Raw genomic sequence first — 24,988 nt, forward strand, 5'->3', positions numbered from 1 at the left:
AAATATATGCTGCAGTACTTTAAGAATTCAAAAATTTAAGGGAAGTCTATTTTGTTAATTGTGATATACAAGTACAGTTAAAGCATGTGCTTGAAATACTTTTTTTTGCTACACTTATCCTTGGTAACCTCCTGCCTAGGTTACTGTGTTATGCGGGGCTTCCTTTGAAGATAGTCCAGAAACATCAGCCCAGAACAGAGCAATCAAGCTACATATTGGGACTGATGGTTGTCAGTTTCTGGAAGTCTTGGTGGTGACCTTTAAGGCCCTAAACGGCTTAGCATCGGTCCTGACGGAGCACCTTCTTCCCTATGTTCTTGCCCAGTAGCTAACATTGGCTTCAGTGACTCTTATATGGGTGACAAAACCTTCTATCGAAAGGGCATACTAGAGCCTTCTCTGTAGTATCCCCGTAACTGTGGCATGTCCCTTCCAGGGAGAGCTACTTGGTGTTTTCATTGTATTGTTCAGATACCAATATAAGTTTCTGTATCTTTAAGCAGGCATTTAATTTTTAATGCGTTGTTTGTATCAGTTTTTATCTCTGGTACCTCAAAGTTTTCAGTGTTTGAAAGCAGTTTAAATGAGTTTAATGCTTAATATTTTGATACTTCTATTGTATTTTGTCATTGTTTGAGTTTATGATTGTAAACTAACATGAGTGCTTCTGCGAGTGGGATGAATCATAGAATAGAAGAGTTGGAAGGGGGCCATGAAGGCCACTGAGTCCAGCCTCTTGCTGTTGCAGGACACCACGTTACACCATCCCACTCAGATGGCTGTCCAGGTTCTTTCTGAATGTCTCCAGTGTGGGAGAGCCCACTACCTCTCTAGGCAGCTGGTTCCACTGTCGTATTACTCTGACCATGAGGAAACTTTTCCTGATGCCCAGGCTGAGTCTGGTTGGCTGCAACTTGAATTGATTATTTCATGTTCTACATTCTGGCATTAGCAAGAAGAGATCTTGACCTTCATCTTTGTGACAGCCTTTGAGGTACCTATAGAAGAATATCATGTCCCCCCTCAGTCTTCTCTTCTCAAGGCTGAACGTGCCCAGTTCCCTCAGTCTCTCTTCATAGGGCAGTGTTTCCAAACCCTGGATCATTTTTGTTGCCCTCTGCTGGAAAAAAATTCCAAACAAAAATTTACCTGCATCTTTCTTAAATCCTGGTGCCCAAAACTGGACACAGTATTTCAGGTGATGTCTGACTAGTGAGGAGTATGGAGGAGCTACTACTTCTTGTGATTTGGAAGTAATACTTCTGTTAATGCATCCCAAAATAGCATTTGCCCTTTTGGCAGCTGCCTCGCATGGTTGGCTCATGTTTAGTCTATTGTCCACAATTACTCCAATTACTTTTTCAGTTCCATCGAGCCACATACTCCCCATCCTGTATCAATGCCTTTGTCTTTATTGAATCTCATTCTTTTGGTTTCAGCCCAGTGTTCAAGTTTATCAAGCTTGCCCTGGATCTTCATTCTGTGTTCTAGGGTGTTTGCTATTCTGCCCAGTTTTGTATCATCTGTGATTCTGATTATCTTTCCTAGTTTTTCCTCATCTAAATCATTAATAAAGATATTGAAGATCACTGGGCCCAGGACTGAATCTTGTGGCACCCCACTAGTTACTTCCATCAAATTTGAAAAGGTGCCATTGATGAGCACTCTTTGTTCTTCGTCGTGGCCTCTGTGCATCACAGATATGGGTACTGCGCCTGCGTAGTGCCTTTGGCCGGAAGATTGATAGCTAACGGTTTTTGGCAGGAAGCTCCGCTCCCCTCCCACATGGCCTATAAAGAGCGGAGCGTCCGCCATTTGTTCAGTCTTTGCGACCGCCGTTCGCTGTGCCTCGTGCCACTTTCGACTTTCACTTTGGCTATTCTCGGTTCTCTCCTTATATATTGCCCTTAAACTACTTTCCCCTTACTTCGTTTCCCGTTCTGTGTAGTTTTCTCTCATTTCTTCTTCGATCTAAAAAAGAAAAAGAAAAAAAAAACAAACCAAAAATATATATTTACCCTCTGCACTATCTCTCTTTTCTTCCTTCTTCTGCGATGGCGCAGCGGGCGGCTTTCCGCAAATGTGCGGACTGCGGGTCAAAAATGGCACCTACTGACCCGCACAACCTATGCCTCCTCTGCCTTGGGGAGGGGCATAGGATGGATAAGTGCGTTCATTGCCTAGCCTTCTCTAAGCAGGCTAGGAAGAACCGCGAGAACCGGCTTCGGAGGCTCCTTTGGGATAGGGCTCTGATGCAATCAGACCCGCTCATCTCTATCCCAAAACCAGGCTCCGCTTCTGTGGCTCCATCCTCACGCCCTTCGGATGAAGGTGCGTCCGCTTCGCTGGCCCCCTCTGCCTCACCAAAAAAGAGGCATGAGAAGCGCAAACATGGCGAAGAGAAGCCGGCAGGCCATAAGAAGGCCAGAAAGGAAAAGGCCTCTAAGCCTCCAAAGAAGGCTAAGTCTACAGATCGTTCCCAAAATCGGGACTTGGAGCCGACGGGCCCTTCGGTACCGGTGGCGGTTACGATACCGACTCTGCCCGAACTGATCCTTCAAGAGGCTACATGGGTCACCCCTCAGGGGTCTCCCCGACGTGCGATCGACCTCCCGCCAGCACACCTTCCAACTCTACGGGGGTCTATCTCGGATGGGGAAATCCAGGACTCCCCTCCTAGAGCGAGGTCAGCGACACCGATGCCCGCGGTGACATTGGAGACAGAAGCTGGCCTGTCCCCACCAGGGAATCGGAGGAGCCGCTCGGTAGAGCAACGCCCAGAGAGTTGGCGTCGTCCCTACTGCCAACCTTGGGGAGACCCGCTCTCTGTGGGATACTACCCTGCTCCCAGAGTGCGATCCTCACCTCCGCCCCGTGACCAACCGCGGTCTGTGGATTCAAGGAGGGTACCGCCTCGATCCCCGCAAAGCGGAAGCAGCCGCTCCTTATCACCGGCGGAGTCATCATCTTCTGCCCCGCCATACTATGGTGCTGATTCGGATGACTCTTGATGTAGACTCAACCTCCCCAGACATCGTGGTGACATCCCAGGATCCTGCGTCACCCGATGAGTCCCACGTCTCCTTCGCGGAGCTGATGTCAAGGCTTGTCCAGTCCCTGGACATCGACGCTGCCCAGCGCCTGGGACCGTCGACGGACAAGTTTTACGACGTCGTCCGTGGGGAGCAATCGACCTCTGTCGTTCTGCCACTTATAACTACCCTGCGGCAGGCGATGACGCAGCCCTGGGACCTACCTTCACATCCTCAACCGACGTCCAGGAGATATGAATCTATGTACAGGGTCAGGGAAGAAGACATCCCCTTCCTGCTAAAGCACCCAAAACCAAACTCGGCGGTCGTTGAATCCTCACAAGGCAGGGAGGCGAGGGGACATACGGCGCCGAGGGATAAGGAGGGCCGGAAAATAGATTCCCTGGCCAGGCGGGTCTATGCTGCCTCGGGCTTAGGACTTCGCATTTCTAACTACGAGGCGACGTTGGCGCGATATCAATATTTTATTATGCAGCGCCTCCACAACATCGCCTCCACCCTCCCAAACCACCAGGGTGACCTTGCGAAGGTCCTGATCAAAGAAGCCATGCAGGTCGCGGTGCAGCAGTTGTCCACGGCACGTCACCACGTGGACACTGACTCCCGGGCCTTGGTCGGTGCCGTTTCCCTCCGGAGACACACATGGCTTTGGAGTTGTAATTTCCCGGAGGAAATGAAGCGGCGAATAGAAGAGATGCCTTTTGATGGTTTGGGACTCTTCCATTCACGTACCGACCACAGACTCAAGAAACTACACGAGTCAAGAATGACGGCGTGCAGGATGGAGATCCAGTCACATAGCAGACGTAAGTGGTCCTGGAATCGGCCATCCTACAGGCAGTCCTACCAGCAGAGACAACAGCCGCAACAACAGCAACAACAGCGCCGCCACCCTCAGCCCCAACAGCGCTTCCAACAGGGCCGCCGTCGTTTCGACGATCGGAGACAGCGCTGACGGGACTGGCGAACCACTCCTCACGCTCCTCTAATACCCACCCCCCTCTCATCTGGGGACCGGCTCCAAAGCCGACTCCCCATCTGGGAGTCCATCACATCTGACCGGTGGGTATTATCCATCGTTCAACACGGCTATCGAATAGAATTCGACATCGTTCCTCCATCGAGTCCGATCTGGTCTACTTCATGTTCGCTGGTACTTCTCAACAAAATACATCAACTTCTCCTTAAAGGAGCGATTCGTCAAGTATTCCCATCTGACGGACTCCACGGATTCTATTCCAGATACTTTACGGTCCCCAAGCAGGACGGTGGTCTACGTCCGATTTTGGATTTATGGGACTTGAATAAGTTTATTATACTGAGAAAGTTTCGTATGCCCACCCTTCAAATCATTTTGCTGTTGTTAAGGAGAGGGGATTGGTTCGCCTCACTGGACCTGAAGGACGCCTACTTTCATATTTCAATTCATCCAAATTACAGGTGTTTCCTTCGTTTTGTTGTTGCAAACCAACTTTATGAGTTCAAAGTTTTACCCTTCGGACTGGCTTCAGCTCCGAGAATTCTTACCAAATGTGTGACTCCTGTCTGTGCCTTCCTATGCCTTCAGGGCATACAAATTTACTCGTACCCTCGATGACTGGCTGTTGGTCTCACAATCCAGAGGACTACTAGACACCATCCATACAACCCGTGCCTTACTAGATAGTCTGGGCCTACGTATTAATACAGAGAAATCTTCTCTTTTTCTGACACAGACGCTCACCTTCATTGGAGCCCGCTTGGATCCGACGTTGGAGAAAGCCTTCCTCCCTCAGGACAGACAGCAGACTCTTGCTCGCCATATCCATCGAATTCGATGAGTGGGAACGGTTACAGCAAGATCCATCCAGAGGGTCCTGGGGCATATGGCCTCCACAGTTGCCGTAGTTCCACATGCCAGACTTCGGCTTCGCCCACTACAGTTATTCTTCAACAAGGTGTATCATCCACAAAGAGATCCACAGTCGAAACGGATTCGGATCCCGTCTTCTGTGCTTCACTCCCTGTGCTGGTGGCTGAAGCCGACCAATCTCGTGGTGGGAGTCCCCTTCAGGGTGCAACCTCCTTCGATAACTCTCGGTATCGACGAGTCTCTCCTAGGATGGGGGGCGATATGCTCTGGCCTGTCTACCCAGGGAACGTGGACTCGTCTAGAGTCCAAGAATCATATCAAATTCCTAGAGCTGCTGGCAGTCTTCAAGGCCCTTCGTTCTTTCGAAGACCTCCTTCATCATCGGATCGTTCAGATAACTTTGGACAATATAGCGACCGTTTTTATCTGAACAAGCAAGGAGGGACGAAGTCACCAACCTTAGTCAGGCTTTCTATGAGAATTTGGGACTGGTGCATTCCGAGACACATTACTCTGATGGCCGTTCATCTGGCCGGCACAGACAACGTGCATGCGGATCTTCTCAGCAGACACATCTTCACTTCGCACGAGTGGGAACTGGATCCTCGCACGCGCAACCACCTGTTCAGGCGCTGGGGGTTTCCCGATGTGGACCTCTTCGCTACCCAACAGAACAGGGTGTGTGAGACTTACTGTTCGAGAGCGGGAATCGGACAAGCACCCCTAGGGGACGCATTCATGATCCCTTGGGACAACATCAACTTTTAAGCTTTCCCTCCGATCCCTCTTCTGATGAAGGTCATAGTGAAGATAGTGAGCGACCGTGCATCGGGGACACTAGTTGCCCCTTGGTGGCCACGCCAAGCGTGGTTTGCGAAACTGCTCTACATCTCCTGCGGGGAGTTTCTTCATCTTCCGACACTTCCGTATCTTATAACGCAAATGGACGGCACACTTTGTCTCCCGGACTTGCTCTCATTGAACCTGACAGCGTGGCGGATTCGATGATTGACCTTCCATTGGGGCCGGCGATGGATTCGAGAGCCTCAGATCCTACAGCTTCTATTAATTCATCGGTATCGACGATCACTTCGACCGCTTCGGCTCCGATTCTCGAATCCAACCATGCGGGTGCTTCTCACGGCCACAGTCTCTCTGTACCATCCGGTTCGAGACAGACCCCGTCGAATTCGAATCCAACGCTCTTGCACCCTGAGATTCAGCATATTATCGACGCTGCTCTAAAGCCGTCCACAAGAAAGTCATATACGGCTAAATGGAAGCGGTTTTCCACCTTCGCCAAGTCTCATTCGTTTTCCCCACTTGTCTCATCAATCAAACAAATTCTTCAGTTCCTTCTGGAGTTGCATCACTCCGGACTGAAGCCGTCTTCTATTAAAGTGTATACGGCCGCAACAGCCTACTACCGTGGCTTAGTCGACGGATCACCCCTATTTTCTCATCCTATTCTCAAGAGATTTTTGAAAGGACTGTATAATCTTAATCCATCGATTAGACCGGTTATGCCCACGTGGAGCCTTTCTGTAGTTCTACAGGCCCTTATGAGGGCCCCCTTTGAACCTTTGGCCACTGTGGATCTCCGATTAGTTTCGTGGAAGACGGCGTTCCTTGTAGCTGTCACGTCAGCCCGGAGAGCCAGTGAGCTTTGTGCCCTCCGCATCGACCCTCCTTATCTAAACTTCTACAGAGAAAAGGTCTTTTAACGTCTCAACCCATCTTTCTTGCCCAAAGTCTCTACACCTTTCCATACAGGACAAGACATTGTACTGCCTGCCTTTTTTCCATCGCCATCGAATCCCTTGGAAAGATGTTTGCACTCCCTCAACGTTCGGCGTTGTTTAGCCTTTTATCGATCGCGAACGGAGTCTATTCGGCGATCCAATAAACTGTTCATTAAATATTTGGCTAGAGATCAGGGCGACCCAGTCACTCCTCAAAGGCTCTCTAAGTGGATAGTCCACACTATTGTCTTGTGCTATCAGTTAGCTAAGCTCGAACTGCCTACAGTTCCCCGAGGCCATTCCACTAGAGCTGTCGCTACGTCTTCGGCATTCGCATCCGGAGTTCCGATCGATGACGTCTGCCGAGCTGCTACTTGGGCGAACCCTTGCACCTTCGCCAGGCACTACCGTCTCGATGTTCGGGCCCGACGGGACTGCTCCTTCGGTAGAGCTGTACTCTCCTCCGTCCTACAATGAGGACACCTTCCCTCCTCCTTTGATGGTAAGCTTGTTAATCTACCCATATGTGTGATGCACAGAGGCCACGACGAAGAAAAGCAGGTTGCTTACCTGTAACTGATGTTCTTCGAGTGGCCATCTGTGCAGTCACACAACCCACCCGCCGGCCCCGCTCGGTGTCGGTGAGTGGACTCATTCATCGGTACCGAAAGTTTCCCATTTTTTCTTGGTACCGATCCCTTTTTCCTATCTCATACTGAGAATTTTTCCACAAGGGGGCGCACGTTCGGTCGTCAAAGACTGAGCAAATGGCGGACGCTCCGCTCTTTATAGGCCATGGGGGAGGGGAGCGGAGCTTCCCGCCAAAAACCGATAGCTATCAATCTTCCGGCCAAAGGCACTGCACAGGCGCAGTACCCATATGTGTGACTGCACAGATGGCCACTCGAAGAACGTCAGTTACAGGTAAGCAACCTGCTTTGTCCAATTTAGCAGACAATTTTGTATCCACCTAATAGTTTTTCCATCTAGTTCAGTTTTTGCTAATTTGCTTATCAGAATGTCAGGAGGCACAATGTTGAAAGCTTTGCCAAAGTCTAGGTAGATTATGTCCACAGTGTTCCCTTTGTCCATTTGGGAAGTTACCCAGTCAAAAAATGAAATTAAATTAGTCTGACAGTATTTATTTTTGATAAATCCATGCTGGCTCCTATTAATCACTTTCATCAAGATGCTTGCAGATGATTTTTTTCAATAATTTGCTCCTGAATTTGTACAGGGATTGACATCAGACTAGCTGGTCTATAGTTTCCAGGTTCATCATTTTCCCCTTTTTGAAGATAGGGACAACATTAGCCCTTCTCCAGTCATCTGGCACTTCTGTTTTCCAAGATTTATCAAAGATAATAGCCAGTGGTTCTGAGAGTTCCTCTGCTAGCTCTTTTATGACTCTGGGATGGAGTTCATCAGGCCCTGGAGATTTGAAAGCGTTTATTCCACCTAGGTATTCCTTGACCATTTGTCTGTCAATCTTGGGCTGCCATCTCTCACTTCCAGCTTGAACATTCTCTTGATTTCAGATTTTCCTGTGAGAGAAGACTGAAGCAAAGTAAGAACTGAGCGCCTCTGCCTTTTCCTTTGTCATCTGTTATCACTCTGCCATCCACTTTAAGTAGCTGGACACCCTTCTCTTTCTCATGTCTTTTGTTCTGGATGTATCTGAAGAAGGCTTTCTTGTTGTGCTTAGCATCCCTTGCTTTTCTCAGTTCATTTCCTGCTTTAGCCTTCCTGATGCAATTCCGGCAACGCCTTGCTATCTGTTTATATTCTTCTTTTGTGGCCTGGCCCTGCTTCCACTTCCTGAACACATTCTTTTTTTCTTTCAGGCTGTCACTGAACCCTTTGTGGAGCTACATGGGCTTCCTCTGCTGTCTTCTACACTCTTTTCTTGATGGAATTGTTTGTAGTTGTGCTTCGAGAATCTTCTTTTTCAAGATTCCCCATACCTCTTGGACACCTTTCTCCTTAAGGGTGTGTTGCCATGGCACCCTTTTTCTCCTTCATAATTCATAATTGAGAATTCAAGTATCACATGGTTGCTTTCCCTCAGAGTTCCCATGGTTGTTATTTTGTCCACCAGGCCATCCCTGTTAGTATTAAATCAAGTGTAACTGATCCTCTTGTACCTTCCTCTACTTTCTGCTGAAGAAAGTTGTAGGCAACACATGTCAGGAATCTTTTGGAGGGGCCCTGCTTGGCAGAATTTTTCTCCCAGCATTTATTGGGATAATTGAAGGCCCCCATAATGACTACATCATTTTTCTTGGAAATGTTGGCAAGTTGCTTTTCAAAGGTTGCATCCTTGTCCTCTTTTTTTGACTGGGTCAAAAATGTATAATATTTTATATACATATTTAATATATATATGCCAACAACGATAATATATGCCAACAACTAAGTTTTTCTTATTTTTGCTCTCTTTAAATTTAGCCAGATGCTTTCAGTGGGGCTGCTAAGTTCCTCTTCTTGAATTTCTGTGCAGGTATATGTGTCTCTCACATACAGTGCAGCTCTACCTCCCTTTTTGCCCTTTCTACTTTTCTTGAACAGGCTGTATCCATAAATTGTAGAGTTCCAGTCATGTGAGTCATCCCACCAAGTTTCTGTTATTCATATAAGATCATAATTGTCCTCATGTAGTATGAGCTCAAGTTCGTGTTGCTTGTTTCTATGTCTTGATGACATAGAAAGTAAAAAGTATGACATTGAAAAGAAGAGTCTATCTTCATACAGCTGTTTTGAACAATATTTGGAGCTTTTGTAGTAGTATTTGAAGCATTTGTGTCTTGTATTGATTACTGTAATACATTCTGTCCTGGTGCTGTGGCTTCTTGTCCAGTCTTTTTACTGTATTTTAAAATATATTTAAGCTATTTTAAATTAATTTAACATTCTTTTAACACTGTTGCTTTATGGTATTTGTATTGTATTGTATAGTTTTATACATTGTTGTAAACTGGCCAAAGAGCTTCAGCTGCACGGCTTACAGAAATGAAATGAATAAATATAATGATATATTAGTATTAGTGGAATTGCACAAGTTTGAGACAACATTTATTTATTTTATTTCTCATCCTCCTCTCAAACTTTTCACAGCAACAACAACCCTATAAGGTAGGTGGGCTGAAAGTCTGTGACTGGCCCAGAGTGACCCTGTTGGCCCTATGGCTGAGTGGAGACTAGAACTCAGATTGCCCAGGTCCCAGTCCTGTGCTCATAATCACTACACCACAAAGGCTCTAAGCTACTATATGACATGTGTTTAATCTAGTCTTTGAAGGCACTAGACAGAAAGTGCCATCAAGTTGTGACATCATTAAAATGAAATGAATGATTCAAGTGTGTCTGTAATTCTGTGCAGTGAGATGCAAGTATAAAAATTGTTTTCATCATTTTTATTTTGTGTGGAAATCATATTCCAGGCAGAAGCAAAGAAGCTGGAAGATTTTTCAACGTACTTAAGCTTGCCATCTACTAAAATAGAGTTGGAGGAAAAGGGTCATTCCACGGCTGGCAAAGGCATGCAAAATCTTGGAAGCTGCACCATCAGTAAAGATTCTTTTCAGATCTCTACTCTAGTTTGTTCAACAAAGCTAACTCAAAATGGTGAGGAAAATGATCAAATCCTAGAAAAATCTGTCATGCAGGTTATAAAGAACAGTAATGACTCACAGACAATGGCTCACTCTTGCATGTTTTCATTGGGAAGCTACTTTTGGTCATGGATCAGCAGGTTCATAGGATGCAGTTGTCTTGAATTCCAGCTTATCTCTCTCCTTTTGACACAATTCCAACTAGGCTGGTTGCAGCACCTACAAGCAGAGCAACAAAGGCATTTGGTACTCACACCTTGTAATATGCATCTATCCAGGGAAAAAGGCTGCATGCAGATAGGGAGGTATTCATAGCTGTTCCGGTACTGGCTTGCTTACTAAGTCCCATGTTAATTGTTCTGTGCATAGATGTCTGTGCCTGTGCTAGGATTATTCGCTCCCATACACTTTATTGTAAATCAGATTTCTTATATGAAATTTGCTCTTTTCGTTGTTTGCTGGGAATATTGTGTCTAAAAGAAAGTTCTTGTGATTCAGGATAGGATTATGATGCCAGGAAATGAAATAAAGTAACTCCCTTTGTCTCCCATGCACTTGTAGTGCAGTGCTTGGCATAGTTAAGGAACTGCTCTTCAAGGAAGTAAGTAAAACCCCTTGACAGTCAGCTACTTGGCGAAGTTGGTTCTGTCTGAGGATTTGTATCAGAAAATTATTCCTTAATTATAATATTTATTTATTTATTTATTTACTTTTCAATTTATATCCTGCCTTTTTCCTACAAAGGGCTCAAGGCAGCTTACATCTCCTCCTCCATCTTATCCCCACAACAACAACCCTGTGAGGTAGGTTGGGCTGAGAGTCTGTGACTGGCCCAAAGTCACCCAGTTGGCTCCATGGCTGAGTGGGGACTAGAACCCAGGTCATCTGAGTCCCAGTCCCACGCTCTTAACCACTACACTACACTGGCTCTCATTAAAGAAATTCTTGTAAGGTCTTTTACTGTTGAAACTGCAGAGCATAGATATAAATGACATATAACCACTAGCAAGTTGAACCAGAAGTTATTCATGGTGAGATGAGAATTTGACATTGAATTGTCATTCCTGGCAAAAGCTTCATGTTCTTTGTATCTGGTAGCTACAGCTGACATTTAGCAAAACAGATTTTGATTCTTTCCTTTTTCTCAGCATACAGCTTCACAAAGATTTGCAAGTAGAGTTGATGTAGTAGTAATTCAAATCATTTTCAACATTTAAACCAATAATTTAATTTGTGAAGTCTAGAGTAAGTCTGCAGTGATGCTGCCTTGATTGGTATACAAAATTATATTGACTTTGGAGAGTAATTTCTTCATTTTAATGTTCTACAGTATGCATTTTTTCAGGTTTATGCAGTATGTTAAAGATGGTTTTATGATTCTTTTTAGTATCTCTGGAATTGAGCTTTTATGCTTCCCATATGTTAATTGATCTGAATGCATGATGTTTGCATTAGATGTGACACTGCAGATGTACTGATACTTAAGCACATGTTTTACAGATGTTAGACTCTTGGGAGGCACAAGCTGAAATTCTGCTTTTATATGGCAAAAATCTTTATCTTCCTAATGGGATTTTATTTTTTTCCCTTTCTAATTTTAGAAATCAAATGTTTCTGGGTGTCATAGTCTGTTAACAGTTCATCAGTCATATGCTACTTAATGACATGCTTTTCTAGTGGCAGTTTCAAACTCTGTCATTCTACTAGTTCAAATGGTTTTGTACTAATGGAGGCTATGTTATAAACTATACACAGGATGATAATTCAGCTAAAGTTGTGATTGTGCAAGTGTGTGAATTATACTTGTGCATCCCCTTGCACAATGGAAAAAATCGGGCAGAACTCAGCTAGTGCTGCTTAGGTTTGTAGAATGACTCAGCTGGATGTTTCCCAAAGATTTCATTTACAATCTCCATGCTGTCTTTATCCTGGCATAACAACAAATGGCAACAGTGAATCCAACCTGTTTATGCTAAAAAGTAACGTACCAATTTTCCAAATGTGGATCATCAAAAATTGTTTGATGAATTGCCATAATCCTCACATAACTTTTCTGTTTAGATTCTTATGATCTAAGGCACATTACTTCAATTGCTTCTCTGTGGCTTGATGGTGATGTTTGAATGGCAGAGCACTGTCTGGTGGGCAGATTATGAAGAAAGTTCCCATATGTAAACCACCAACTTTTGAGCAACTTATATGACAATTCCACACATTATTTGCCTGTTTTACTAGTGTGATAAAGTGTCATACCATTTTTAGGAAAGAGGTGGAAGGATAGCATAATTGAACACTCCTTGCTGTTCTGGAAGGGATTATGCTTTTACTGTCCATGTGGATGGCTTCCCTATTAAGCTGTTATTTTTTATTCCTGTCAAATTTTGATAACTACATTTACTGCTGTGTTTGATTACTAGCACAATCCTCTGCATAGCTATTATGTCCAGGTAAGTGCATCCTGTGAGTTGTTTCTAACTCTACTCTGCATTTTATTTTGTCATCAGTAGTGTCATTTTCTTCTTTTTTCTACTCTTGTTTGCTTCTTTGTTTATTTAGTGGACCTGCTGGGGCTCTTGAAGTGGAGATCTAACACAAATCTGTTGCAACAGAATTTGAGGCAACTGATGAAAGTTGATGGGGGTGAAGTAGTTAAGGTACCAAATCCATTTTCTAGCAAGTGTTTTGCTGATTTATTTATTTGAATATAGATAGTTAACCCCTATTTCTACAATGCAGATGCTTATCACAGGGTGGTAATACAATAGTGCTGAATTGTCTTTCAGTGTTTATATTGCTAAAGCTACAACCATCTTTGACCAGGATATTGGCATCCATAGTGCACCGAGAATAGCACATGTCTTGCTGGGTGCTTCCAGAATCCGAAACAAAGCATTTGATGCATCTAAGTCTGCCAGAAATAGCTAAAGTCATCTCTTAACACTATGATAATTTATCCTCTAGAGCCAAAAGTTGGGAAGAAGGTCTTCCTATTTCCATGCTGCTCTTCCATGCCTATTTCCATGCCGTCACACATGCACTGCTTTTAGTCAAGGCTTAAAACAAAACAAAACTGGCACATGAGTCTTTATTCCTTTGTCACTCTTGCTGTAACACTCTTGCCCATGATAACACTCTCCTTTGATTACCTGAAAATGCTATGTGTACAGGGTTTTGGGAAGTTGGTTGTACATATTAAGACCCTAACCCTAAAAATATGATGGAAAGGATTCTGTAGAAGCACTTTGCAGTTTTTATTGCGTGAAAATATTGCACTTATTATTTTGATGAAATTACTAAAGTACACTTTAAAAAGTGAATATTAGATTGCTCTTCAGTAATTTCATTTGTAGAACAAATACATTTAAGAGAGGGGTTTGCTTTTACTTTCTTAGTTGTTGAAGTATATGTCTGGTTTATGCTGACAGTTAAAGCAACAATTGTGTGATTCATGTATGTACCTATCAACTCAAATAACACTTAATTGCTTGTAAGGATGCACAGAACTATTGCCAAGTAATTTATAACTTAACATAATGTAATAAGGAATAACCTCTCCAGAGAGGTGTGCTTGGCGCCAACACTTTTTTCATTTCTGTGCCAACCCTCCTTTTATTTTTTCATTATTTTAAATGTTAATAGTGTTTTAAGATTGGATTTTACTCATTGTATTTTTTGTTGCTGTATCTTATTTTATTGTATCACTGCCCTGAAACATTGTGAAGCAGGATATAAAAGCTCTAAATAAATAAATAAATAAATAAATAAATAAATAAATAACTATTACCCTAAGAAAGTAGCATTTTATTGGTTAATTTGGATTAAATGTACTTGGGTGAAGTTTAAATGTGCGTAGGTGAAGTCCAACCATATGCCTAGTTTGAAGGAGCCCCCTCTTTGCTTTATGTTAAGCCAGAATAAAATAAAAATTGGGTGCATTAACTAATTAAATAAACCTTTGTTAATTAGTTCAAAAACGTGAAATACTTCACTAACTTAAAGGCCTCTATAAATTTGTTTGCATAACAACCAAGAATATGGTTTTTGTAGTATGTTTCTGTGATGTCTGAACTCTGGTACTTGTGCTATTCGTGGTTTAAGCTACCCCAATTTAAAACCAATTCCAAATTGATTATATGGAGTAAGAAATGCCAGGCCTCCAAGCTGGATTTGGAAAAGGAAGAGGCATTCAGGATCATATTGCAAATCTCAAGTACTGGAATACACCAAATTATTATTATTATTATTATTATTATTATTATTATTATTATTATAACATTTCTATGCCGCCCCTTGCCGAAACCTCGGATCAGCATATACTATACAGCAAAGCCTTTGACAGTGTGGATCATGAGAAGCTATGGGTGGTCCTGAAAGAAATGGAGGTACTTCAGCACTTGAATGTCCTGATGCGGATAGTCCTGAAAGAAATAAATGTGTCTCAGCACTTAATTGTCTTGACAGGAAGCTACAGTTAGGACAGAATACAGAGAAACAGAATGGTTTCCCATAGGCAAAGGTGTCAGACAAAGATGTAAATCAATGACTTGAAATGACTCCTGAAAAAAGTAAAGAAGAATGTATAAAAGTAGGACTGCAGCTAGATATTAAGAAAACAAAATCATGTCCACAGAAGAATTACAGAATTTTACTGTTAATAATGGAAAAATAGAAATTGTGAAAGATTTCACATACCTTGCCTCAGCCATCATTCACTGCAGCCAAGAAATTAGAAGACTGAGACTTGAAAGGGTATCAGTGAAGTATCTAAAAAAATAATCAAGTGTAAGGACAATTACTGGAGGCTAAGGGCAGTATCATCCACACGATTGTATTTCCAGTCACAATTTATGGGTGTGAAAACTGAACAGTGAAGAAAGCTGACAGGAAGAAAACTGATGCATTTGAAACATGGTGTTGGAGGAGAATACCCTGGACTGACAAAAAGACAAAAGGATTCTAGATTGAATCAAGCCAGAGCTTTCCTTAGAAACAAAAATGACAAAACTGAGGCTGTCATATTTTGGACTCTTCATGAGAAGGCAAGACTCAATGAAGAGGATGGTCATGCTAGACAAAGTTGTCGAAGGCAGAAGACAAAAGGGAAGACTGGATATGAGATGGATTGATTCCATAAACGAAGCCACAGCCTTGAACATAGAAGAGGTGAATGGAACTCTTTTAGACAGGAAATTTTGGAGGGTTTCATTCATTTCACCTTAGGTTGAAGACAGCTTGTAGGCACATAACAACAACAACAAAATTAATGTCAGGTCAGAATGTCACAGCAACAACCTATGAAAGCCATATTTGTAGCTGGTAACTGGAAGCACTTTGCATGGATAACATGAGCCTGCAATTATTAAGCCACAAATTGCTGCTAAACGATGCTGTTGACCCTGAAAAGAGTCATTTTATTGGATCTAGAATTGCTAAAAGAGTGGTGTGGAGTGGCAGTTTTGCTAATTTCCAAATCTACACTGGAAGGTTGGGTATGTGAAGTGGAGCTGCAAGCTATGGGGAGGTAGAGGAAATTGTGAGGGAGGAATAGTTGCCCACTCCCCTACTGTGGTGGGGAATAACTACTAGATCCGTGTTTTCTCTGCTTGTGCAAAGACCCACAAACCATTGCAGAAAAGGATGCTACATGTGAGTTGCTATGTGAGGGAGAATTTCAGAGACCCACTTTTAAACGCAACCTGGTCAATTGCATTGCTGCCAAACAAGCCACTCCCAGTTATGAGGAAACCAAAATTAGAGGAGCACCCTTTTTTGCTGTATGAGTATCCAAAAAATAGAAAAAGAAATCAGTGAAGCCATGGCTTCTAAGTAGAAATCCTTGAGCATCCTGCTTGATTATTCAAATTATTCAGTTTGTATAAGTAGTGTAATGACCTATAAAATATAGTTTAATAATAAGCTTTGCATAACAGTGAAAATATTTTAATATCTGAGTAGTGTAAATGCTAACAATAGGACCACTGAATGATTGCTTTTTTGGTTCTTTTTTCTTCCTATTCCTGCATGAGGGAATTCCCAGTAACAGGGGGTTTCCTTTCCAAATTTGGAAGAGCCTGAGATTTAATCCTATTTTAATTCTTAAATGAATTATAATTATAAATATATAACGGAATATATAATATAAAATAAACAAAATAATATATGCATTTTATCCTGCCCTACTTGATAGATGAGGCTAATATAAATAATGTCTGTCTATCTTACTCTCCTCCGCTTTTATTTACATACTACCCTCACAAACTGTGAAGTTGCTTAAGCTAAGGTAAGAGAGAGTGAACTGCCCAACATCATGAGTGCTTCACTGCTGGACAGAAATTTGAACTCTGGTGTTCTCAGTCACTTTATTTGCTGGACCATGTTAAGACTCCTAACAAGGTTACATTTCACTCCTAACAGGGTTACGTTTCTGTTTTCTACATTGCCATCTGAACCTATGGAGAGTTCTTTCCAATTACGGTCTGGCATGAACTGTCATCTTAATTTTTTATTTGCATAGAATAAGAAGAGCATGTTTGTTAAAATAATAGTGATAAAAAGTCCTAAACCTCTTTGCTGATTTTTAGTCTTTTTTCTCCTTATATTCCTCCTACATATTTTTGGTTTTCTGGTTACTTTAGTGATTTTAGTATTTCCTTTCAGTTTCTCCAGGATACACTGGATGCACTTTTTAACATCATGATGGAGAATTCTGAGAGCGAGACATTTGACACACTGGTGTTTGATGCTTTGGTAAGAAATATATATTGATTTTGGTTTATTTATGTTATTGCTTAAATCCCTTGGAAATCTCAGAGAAGCGTTGTGTGGGACTTCAAGTAGTCTTCTTCTAGAAACTGATCATATTCACAGTTCTTAGCTAGTAAGCAGTCCATGTTCTTATTTATTAAATATTACCTTTAAGGAATTCATGGTGCCTGTCTTAGCTGTATTATTAAACTTACTTGTTTAGATTATAATTTTGTCACTCTTTTTTTGGGTGTTTCCTCCTTATTTCCCTTACCTCAGGGTTCTCCTCTTCTGCCTCAGCTTGCTGTTGCATTTCTAGCTCCTGCACACAAGAGACATTTATAAATTCTTCTTCGTGATTCCCTATGTATCACACATATGGGCTCTGCACATGCATGCAGCCTGCTTTAGGAAGATTCAATAACTAATATTTGCTCTCTGTGAACTTGTGAATGGCAGCTCCTGTACAAAATATCAAGACTGCCCTCTGGATCCCTGGGCAGTAGCAGGTGTAGCCTCCATATGCCTGCTTGTGGAAAATTCTGTGTCGATGTGCCAGAATGACTTCAGCCAATATAGCATGTATTCTAGTAAGTTAGCCAAGGTGGTAGTAAATTAAACAGGAAAGCTGTTTATTTGAGAAAGCAAATAAATGGAAAGAAATAGATAAAGCAAATAATTAGACAATGTAAATTACATAGAAAATGTAAAATATTCAACTTTCAGGGCAGTGCTCCCATGCTACAAACACACTTTCCCTTAGGTTCATCAGCTATGAAGAGGTCAAGCCCTCGAAGTTTCTTAAAGTGACTGCTTTGGCAGCTGAGTTAGGCCCCTGCAGCATTAGGTTTGACTCAACTTGGCAGCTTTCGCACCTTTTCAAGATGGTACTCTGCTCTCTTTCTCTTAAATAGACCATATGAAGATAAAATCCTACTCACAAACAGCATCTTGTCTCTTGGAGGCTCTTCTAATTCGGTGTTTCCTTAAAAAATGTAAATTTTTGTGAAACTGTATTTCCAAGATAACAGATTTCCCTTTCAAACTGAACAGGTATTTATCATTGGACTAATTGCTGACCGAAAATTCCAGCATTTTAATCCTGTTTTAGAAACCTACATTAAGAAGCATTTCAGTGCTACTTTGGCCTACACGTAAGTCATTAATTGAATGCACCGATATTCAGAAATGTAATTAATGTTCAGAAATAAGTGTTCTGAGTATTAAGAATTCTAAGAAGTTGCTATCATGGCTATTTGTGGTGAACCGATCTGGACAGTTTACTGATGATATTAACACATATTGAGGCATTTACAAGGGATATGCCAATATATCTGGATTGTTTTGTTGTTGGACATACACAGTTGGACATACACTTGTTGGTCATACACTGTTGGACATATACTTTTTTGCCTGAAAGCAATTTTCAGTGCTACAAAAACATGAGCGCACATGTATGATGAATATAAACCAGCAATATCAGCTGATGATTCTTAAACACCACATGCAGACTGGAACAAATGAGTCTTTGCGGTATTTTTTTTTTCCAACGGAGAGCAGTGATGAAGGCATGTGCCTTTCCTGAGGAGGGATATCCAGAGGAGTGGGATTCCTGCCAAGGAAGTCCTGCTTCTGTTATCTGACAGCCTAACAGCGAATGCTGGTGGGCCTGGAAGTAAGGCCTCTCACAGTTAACTTTTAAGTCGAAAAAGCCAATTTTGAATAGCATGTTGATCTTTGTAATTGACTTGGTGTTTTCTATGTCCTCTCTGTCAGCAGTGTTTCCTTTACAGGCAGTGGGTTGAAAAAGTTGATGGAAGAGGTTAGATCAGAAGGCCTCTGCCCATCCAGTATGTTGCTGGAAAGAAGAGTGCACAGTGGGAAGAGTGGCAGAGGCTTTTGTAGCTTCACTGTCTTTCTTTGAAGGGATTTCTGATGGAGGGAAAGGATTTCTGCTAGCTGCTGTGTGCTGCTGGGACCTAAGAGGTCATTACATGCAGTGGCTTCTTCCCATCATATCCTCTTCACATTCTCCAGCCTCAGGTTAAGTGCCACTGTGGTGTCCGGATCTGCAAAGCACTGCAGACTTGTTGGTGGTCTGATTCATCTTGCAGATACCTTTAGTATTATGTCTGCTGTTGTTGTTATGTTTTTGTTTTTGTTCTTTGTAAGCTACCCAGAGACCTTTAGTAATGGGACAGCATAGAAAAACTATAGATAAATAGACAGACAGACAGAATTAGCTCTGGACCTGAAGGCTTTTATAGTATTTGTACCAGTTTGATCCCAGTTGGGAGCCAGTGAAGGCCCGTTAAAACATTTTTCATACTGTTTAGGTTGGTACATCATGAGCCTTTGTGGTGCCTGCTTTGTGTTCTTGACTTCAAGTCCTGAACATCTTCAGGTGTGTCTTAACTCTTGCCTGTCCCTGACTTCACTTTCACCTTTGATCTTACTCTCCCTTTCCTGGAATGTGACCCTTGTTTGTTTCTGACTCTGTTTTTGCCTCAGGTCCTATTCCCACTCTTGACTGTATTCTTACCTCAGACCCTATCATACTTTATCAGTATTCTTTAAGGTTTGGCTCTTGTTCCATTTCTTTCACCCTAGACTTGGTCTTCTGTTCATCTGATGTTTACATCCTGAACCTGACACGTGGAGCATTCCACTATAGCCAGTGAGATCCACAATTACCCTCTGAGACCATAACTCTACTTCAGAGGAGGGGATCCATGGTGTCCTGTGGCATTTCTGATGTTGTCTAGGGGTCCTAGATGAGCTTCTGCTTGTAAAACCAATTTAATTTTGTCATAGTGTTAAAACTATGGGTTGGAGGCAAAGCCTTTTAGTGTGTAATCCTATGGTCTCCCAAAATAGTTTCAAAAAGGTGAAAGATTTATATGATCTGAAGAGAAACGAGAGTGTATTTGTGGGATGGGAGGGTATAGAATCATTCAGAACTCCTAGTTCACACCTAGTTCCTCAATTCGTCTCTTGAGGCCATGAATTTAACTGATCTTTGTTGCTTTGTTGCTTATCTTTGTTCTACTTAGTCTTCCTGCTGTCTTATTCATAGGAATCACCATTATTATCTGTATACATGTACATGCAATTATATCAGTCCTTTTATTTAGATCTTGATCACTCAGGACTGCAGGTGGTGCAGTGGTTTAAACCGCTGTGCTGGTAGATCGAAAGGTCTCCGGTTCGAATCTGCACAATGGGGTGAGTTCCTGTTGCTCCGTCCCAGCTCCTGCCAACCTTGCAGTTCGAAAGCATGCAAATGCAAGTAGATAAAAAGGTACCACTTCGGTGTGCAGGTAACAGTATTCCGTGCACTTCGGTGTTTAGTCATGCTGGCCACATGACCACGGAGACTGTCTGTGGACAAATGCTTGCTCCCTCGGCTAGGAAACGGAGATGAGCACCTCCCCCTAGAGTCAGGTATGACTAGACTTAATGTCAAGGGGAAACTTTTACCTTTTACCTTGATCATTACTGCTATAATCTCTGTCTCCATCTCCGCCTTTGTCTCTCTCGGTGCTCTCAAAACAACCTATTTATCTTTAATAGTATAATAATATGTATAAATGTATTAGGAATCACTAATTGCTAACTTTAATTTTAAGTATTTTGGTAATATTAGTCTCTTCCCAGTTAATTCTCTATACAGTGGAATTTATTAGCAGATCAATGTTGCCAGTGACTTTAAAATTAATAGATGGAAAAGCCTTGAAACACCTCAAAGTAAAGAGTCATAAAGGAAAATGGTGAAAAGGGGCTGGTTTGAGGGAAGAACTAAATAAAGGTGTAATCCCAGTCCTTTTGTATGTCTTTTTGTGTTATCGGAGTGTCCGGATAAAATGTCCAGAAGCTTTAAAATTTAATATTTGTCAATCAATATACAAAGAAATCTTACAAGATTAATTCATTATTCCAATGTCATTAATTACAATTTATTTTATGAGAAAAATAATGTTTGGGATGTTTACTGGGAAGAACCACATTGCCCAAGCAGAGATACGGCCTTCACAGATGTGGAAGAAAGCCTCTGTAGTCACAGGTCTTTGTATTGCATCCATATTCTGTTAGAGTGTGATGGAAGGTAGCTGATGCCATGGCAGTGGTTATGTTACAGGTTCAGTGGCTACACCAGACACTGCACATGTTTTTGAAGAGACAGATGTGTACAGCCTTGTGTAATTTTTATGGGCAATAACCCAAAGAGCTACTTTCAATCATCTTTAGGGTCTTGGGAATATGTAGTGGGAGTTTGAACACGTTCCTCTGTTCCCTATTCTCTTGAACAACAGACACTGCCCTTCTGACCTTTGACTGAAAGTAAAATGTTTATAAAAGATCCCTGCATTTCCAAAAAAATTTTCATGTTTAATAGGAAAGGTTCCTTTGCAGAACCACTTTTCTGGTTAATTCAACCCCAGCTAGAGTATGCTTGTTTGTAGATACTTCATATCAATATCCTAGTTTCATATTTCAGAGACTCTTTTTAACTTTCTTGCACAGAAAACTGACAAAAGTTTTAAGAACCTATGTGGATAATGCTGGTGTCACTGATCAACTGTTCAAAGCTATGAAATCTTTGGAATACATCTTCAAATTCATTGTGCGGTCGAGAATTTTGTTCAACCAGTAGGTATCATATTTCCTTCATAATGTTATATTTTTCAAAAGCATTCACTAATATATTAATGATTTAATAGATAAAGGGAGACATAATATTGTTTGAGGTATGTTCTTAATAGATAAGGGGAGACATTGTTTGGGCTACCCTTTTGATTACTATCTCATTAAATAAATGCTGATTGTTTAAGCACTGTATTCTTTTTTTCTGTCTTCAAATAATTCAGCTCATGTCACTTTTAATTTTGACAAGACAGTATGCACGTGCTGGATTAATTAGTGCACTGTCCAAATTTTAATGATGCAATAATGTTTAAAGTTTCATTTTTGAATTCACAGTCCTACTTAGGGTACTTAGGAAGTATTGAAACTACCATACAGTTAAGATCATGGGCAAACGCGCATACCACACAATCCACCCTGGCAAAGAGACAAGGTTGTTGCATGAATAATCCACAGTGTGCCTAACAGGCTCAGTATGGCTTGGTCTTCTCTTCCTTTCCAGGAGACTTGGAAGCTGAAGCTGTTTTGTCTCCTTTGCCCAAAAATTGATAATTAGCCAATGTTTGGCTTGTTGTTGTTTTTTCTTCTTTATACTTACCTCGCTTCCAGAAATAGCAGTCTCCACATTGACAGTCAGTGACTGTCCTTCCAAGGTGTCCAAATGGATGCCTGTTTTTTAAAGAAAACTTTTTGTGCCCCAAATGAGTGCAAATATTCCTGTACTTTCTAAAAAAAAAAGTAGTCTGACTTGAGCAGCTGCAGTGGTGCGCAGATGTGTAGGGTCCAAAATTAGAAGCCTTTCCTGGGCAATGCCCTGAGGTGTATTTCATGAAAGTACAAAAATACATCTTGTAATAAATCCAGCAATCAGAGTACAGTAGGTGAAAATTATTTATTTATTTATTTATTTAAAATATTCATACCCCACCCTATATGCAAAAGTGGCTCAGAGTGGCTTACAAAAATCAAAACAAGCAATCTGTCATTGCTATTCTTGTCCTACTGGTTTCAGCCTACTAGGGCACTAGATCCATAGAAGCCTCCGAGTTCAGAGGCTTCTGTCTCACATGGGCACAACAAACCTAAGTTGGTTTATAGATGGTATGTCACTCCAGTGAGATAGAGTTATATTAATAGTTCCTTAATGCAAAGGGGTGAGAGAGACTGTGAAAATATGTGTACCTATTTTCATATATGTAGGCTTTGTCCCACAATCAAACGGTTTTAGGAAATTTATTTATTCTTCTGGTCTCTATGCATCACACATGTGGGCTCTACACACATGTGTGGAGTGATTTGGAAAGATTCCACAGCTGATTATTATTCAGCGGGAGGCCAGTCCAAAGATGGGCCTAGTGTGAGGGTGGAGCACCTGCTGGGATCTCGATTCTTCTTTGACTGTCATTGTGAGCTCATTGGGAAGTTCCTCCTCCACTTACCTCCCAAAGTTGTTCCTCTGTTCACTACTCCTCAGATTCCTGTCTTCTCAGGGTTTTTTCCTTACTTATCTCCTCACTAGAAGCAATAAAGAAATAACTATTGTGTTATTATTCTTGCCTCCTCTTCCCTTTTACTTTCACCTTCATCAAATAGACAAAATGGTGCTCAAAGTCCCATTCCACAATTGTGCAGCATGTGGCAGTAACTCCCTCTTACAAATGACCACTCCCTATGCCTTTTTTGCCTGGAGGAAACCCATTTTGTCAACACCTGCTACCATTGCCAGGCTTTCACCAAACAGCAGCAACATGGTCAAATCCCTCGACCTTCATTCATCGTTATTGTCTCAATGTTCAATCTAGAGAGGAATGCACCTTTGGCAGAGCTGTCCTTTCCTCCATACTCCACTGAGTGACATCTTACTCCCTCCTCCATAAGCTTGCCAGTCACCCACATGTGTGAGGCACAGAGATCTCGATGAATAAAGGCAATTTTCCTTACTTGTAACTGTCATTCTTCAAGTGATCATCTGTGCATTCATACATACCCACCCACCATCTCCACTGGTGTATCCAGATGTTCATTTATATGGTGGTTTCATTCTCACAGCTGAGATCTTTGTGGAAGCCCTGCCTTCATGGTAGGCATGTCTATGGACTAAATAACAATTAATCAGCTTTAGAATCTTACTGAAACAGCTTCATGCATGTGCACAGAGCCCACATGTGTGAATGCAGAGATGACCACTTGAAGAAGATAGTTACAGGTAAGAAAACCCGTCTTTCACCAGTTAAAAAAATTACACATTTTAAGCAAACAAAATGTAAAATGTGTTAATCAAAAAAGCTTTTATGCACTTTCTTTAGTGTTTAACTGCTCATTTTTATGAAAATTGGTATGTTTTTATTAACTATGCAAATAATAAAAATAATGATGGCACTGAGCCTCCATATAAATGGAATGAAGATGTAGTGAAATGAATGAGAGATTATATTAAAAATGATCATTACACAGGTATACAGGAACATGTATTAATACATGCATTGATTAATATTATACATGTATTAATATGTCTTTCCTGTATCTTTATTGATTATGAATTGACACTGACTTTATGCATGCAGTACACCCAGTGCTTGATTATTTGTTGTCTATACTGAAATGAATTTATACATCAGATTTAATAAAAAACAATTCTAAGTCTCCATGCATTTACCAAAAATAAATTTGATCAGAAAAAAGCCCTTATGAGAAATAATAATGTATTTTACCAATAGAAGTTTTATTTGTTTTTCAGGCTTTATGAAAACAAAGGGGAAGCTGACTTTAGAGAATCATTACTTCAGCTCTTTAAGTCTATTAATGAGATGATGAGTAGTGCCTCTGAACAGACAGTTATAGTAAAGGTATGCTTGGGAAAGAGAAAATAAGACAAACTGGTGTGTGTGTGTATGTATATTTATTGGTATTGTCTTAATAGAGCCTTTTAAGTTTTACTTTATTTTTTTAATATAGGTGAACTGCCACATCTTTCTTATGGCCAGTTTGGAGTAAACTTATTACATGAGGAACTGTAAAACTATGACTTGACTCAAAAGTGTGTTTCATTGACTTAATATATGTGTCTGAAATGGTGGAAGTCTATGCCATGGATTAAAAATGAGTGCTTTTACTATTATATTGATAATGTTGGCATTGCAGTCGTAGAGATGGAATAATGAGTAAAAACAATGTTAGGGTAGCTCAAGTCCCAGTACACTTCTCAATTCTTCAGATTTTCATTTTTAAGGCAAGAAAATAACCTTTACAAATTCTGTCTTTTTCGTGTTGCATCCCCCCTCAGTCCCTTATTGTATTCTCTGCATTGTGGTAATCTGAGAGAAAATTGATGATTTGTGAAAT

The 24,988-nt window shown here is 41.4% G+C and overlaps 1 protein-coding gene across 6 annotated transcripts in view; it reads left to right on the forward strand.

Moving 5' to 3' along the window:
- Window positions 1-24,988, forward strand: part of DOCK1 (dedicator of cytokinesis 1) — a 550,659-nt gene that overhangs the window by 100,704 nt on the left and 424,967 nt on the right. For all 6 annotated transcript variants that reach the window (XR_006416228.1, XM_044445702.1, XM_044445703.1 and 3 more), the window contains exons 18-23: window positions 10,088-10,271; window positions 12,815-12,912; window positions 16,916-17,005; window positions 18,056-18,156; window positions 21,527-21,652; window positions 24,384-24,492. Coding sequence is in view for 5 of the 6 variants with exons in the window: in XM_044445702.1 (XP_044301637.1) it covers window positions 10,088-10,271; window positions 12,815-12,912; window positions 16,916-17,005; window positions 18,056-18,156; window positions 21,527-21,652; window positions 24,384-24,492 (708 nt within the window). In the remaining variant the exon portion in view is untranslated. The remainder of the gene's footprint in view (window positions 1-10,087; window positions 10,272-12,814; window positions 12,913-16,915; window positions 17,006-18,055; window positions 18,157-21,526; window positions 21,653-24,383; window positions 24,493-24,988) is intronic.

This window comes from Varanus komodoensis, unplaced genomic scaffold (genome assembly GCF_004798865.1).
Source record: "Varanus komodoensis strain SLA01 unplaced genomic scaffold, ASM479886v1 scaffold49, whole genome shotgun sequence".
In the NCBI taxonomy this organism is placed as follows: Eukaryota; Metazoa; Chordata; class Lepidosauria; order Squamata; family Varanidae; genus Varanus; species Varanus komodoensis.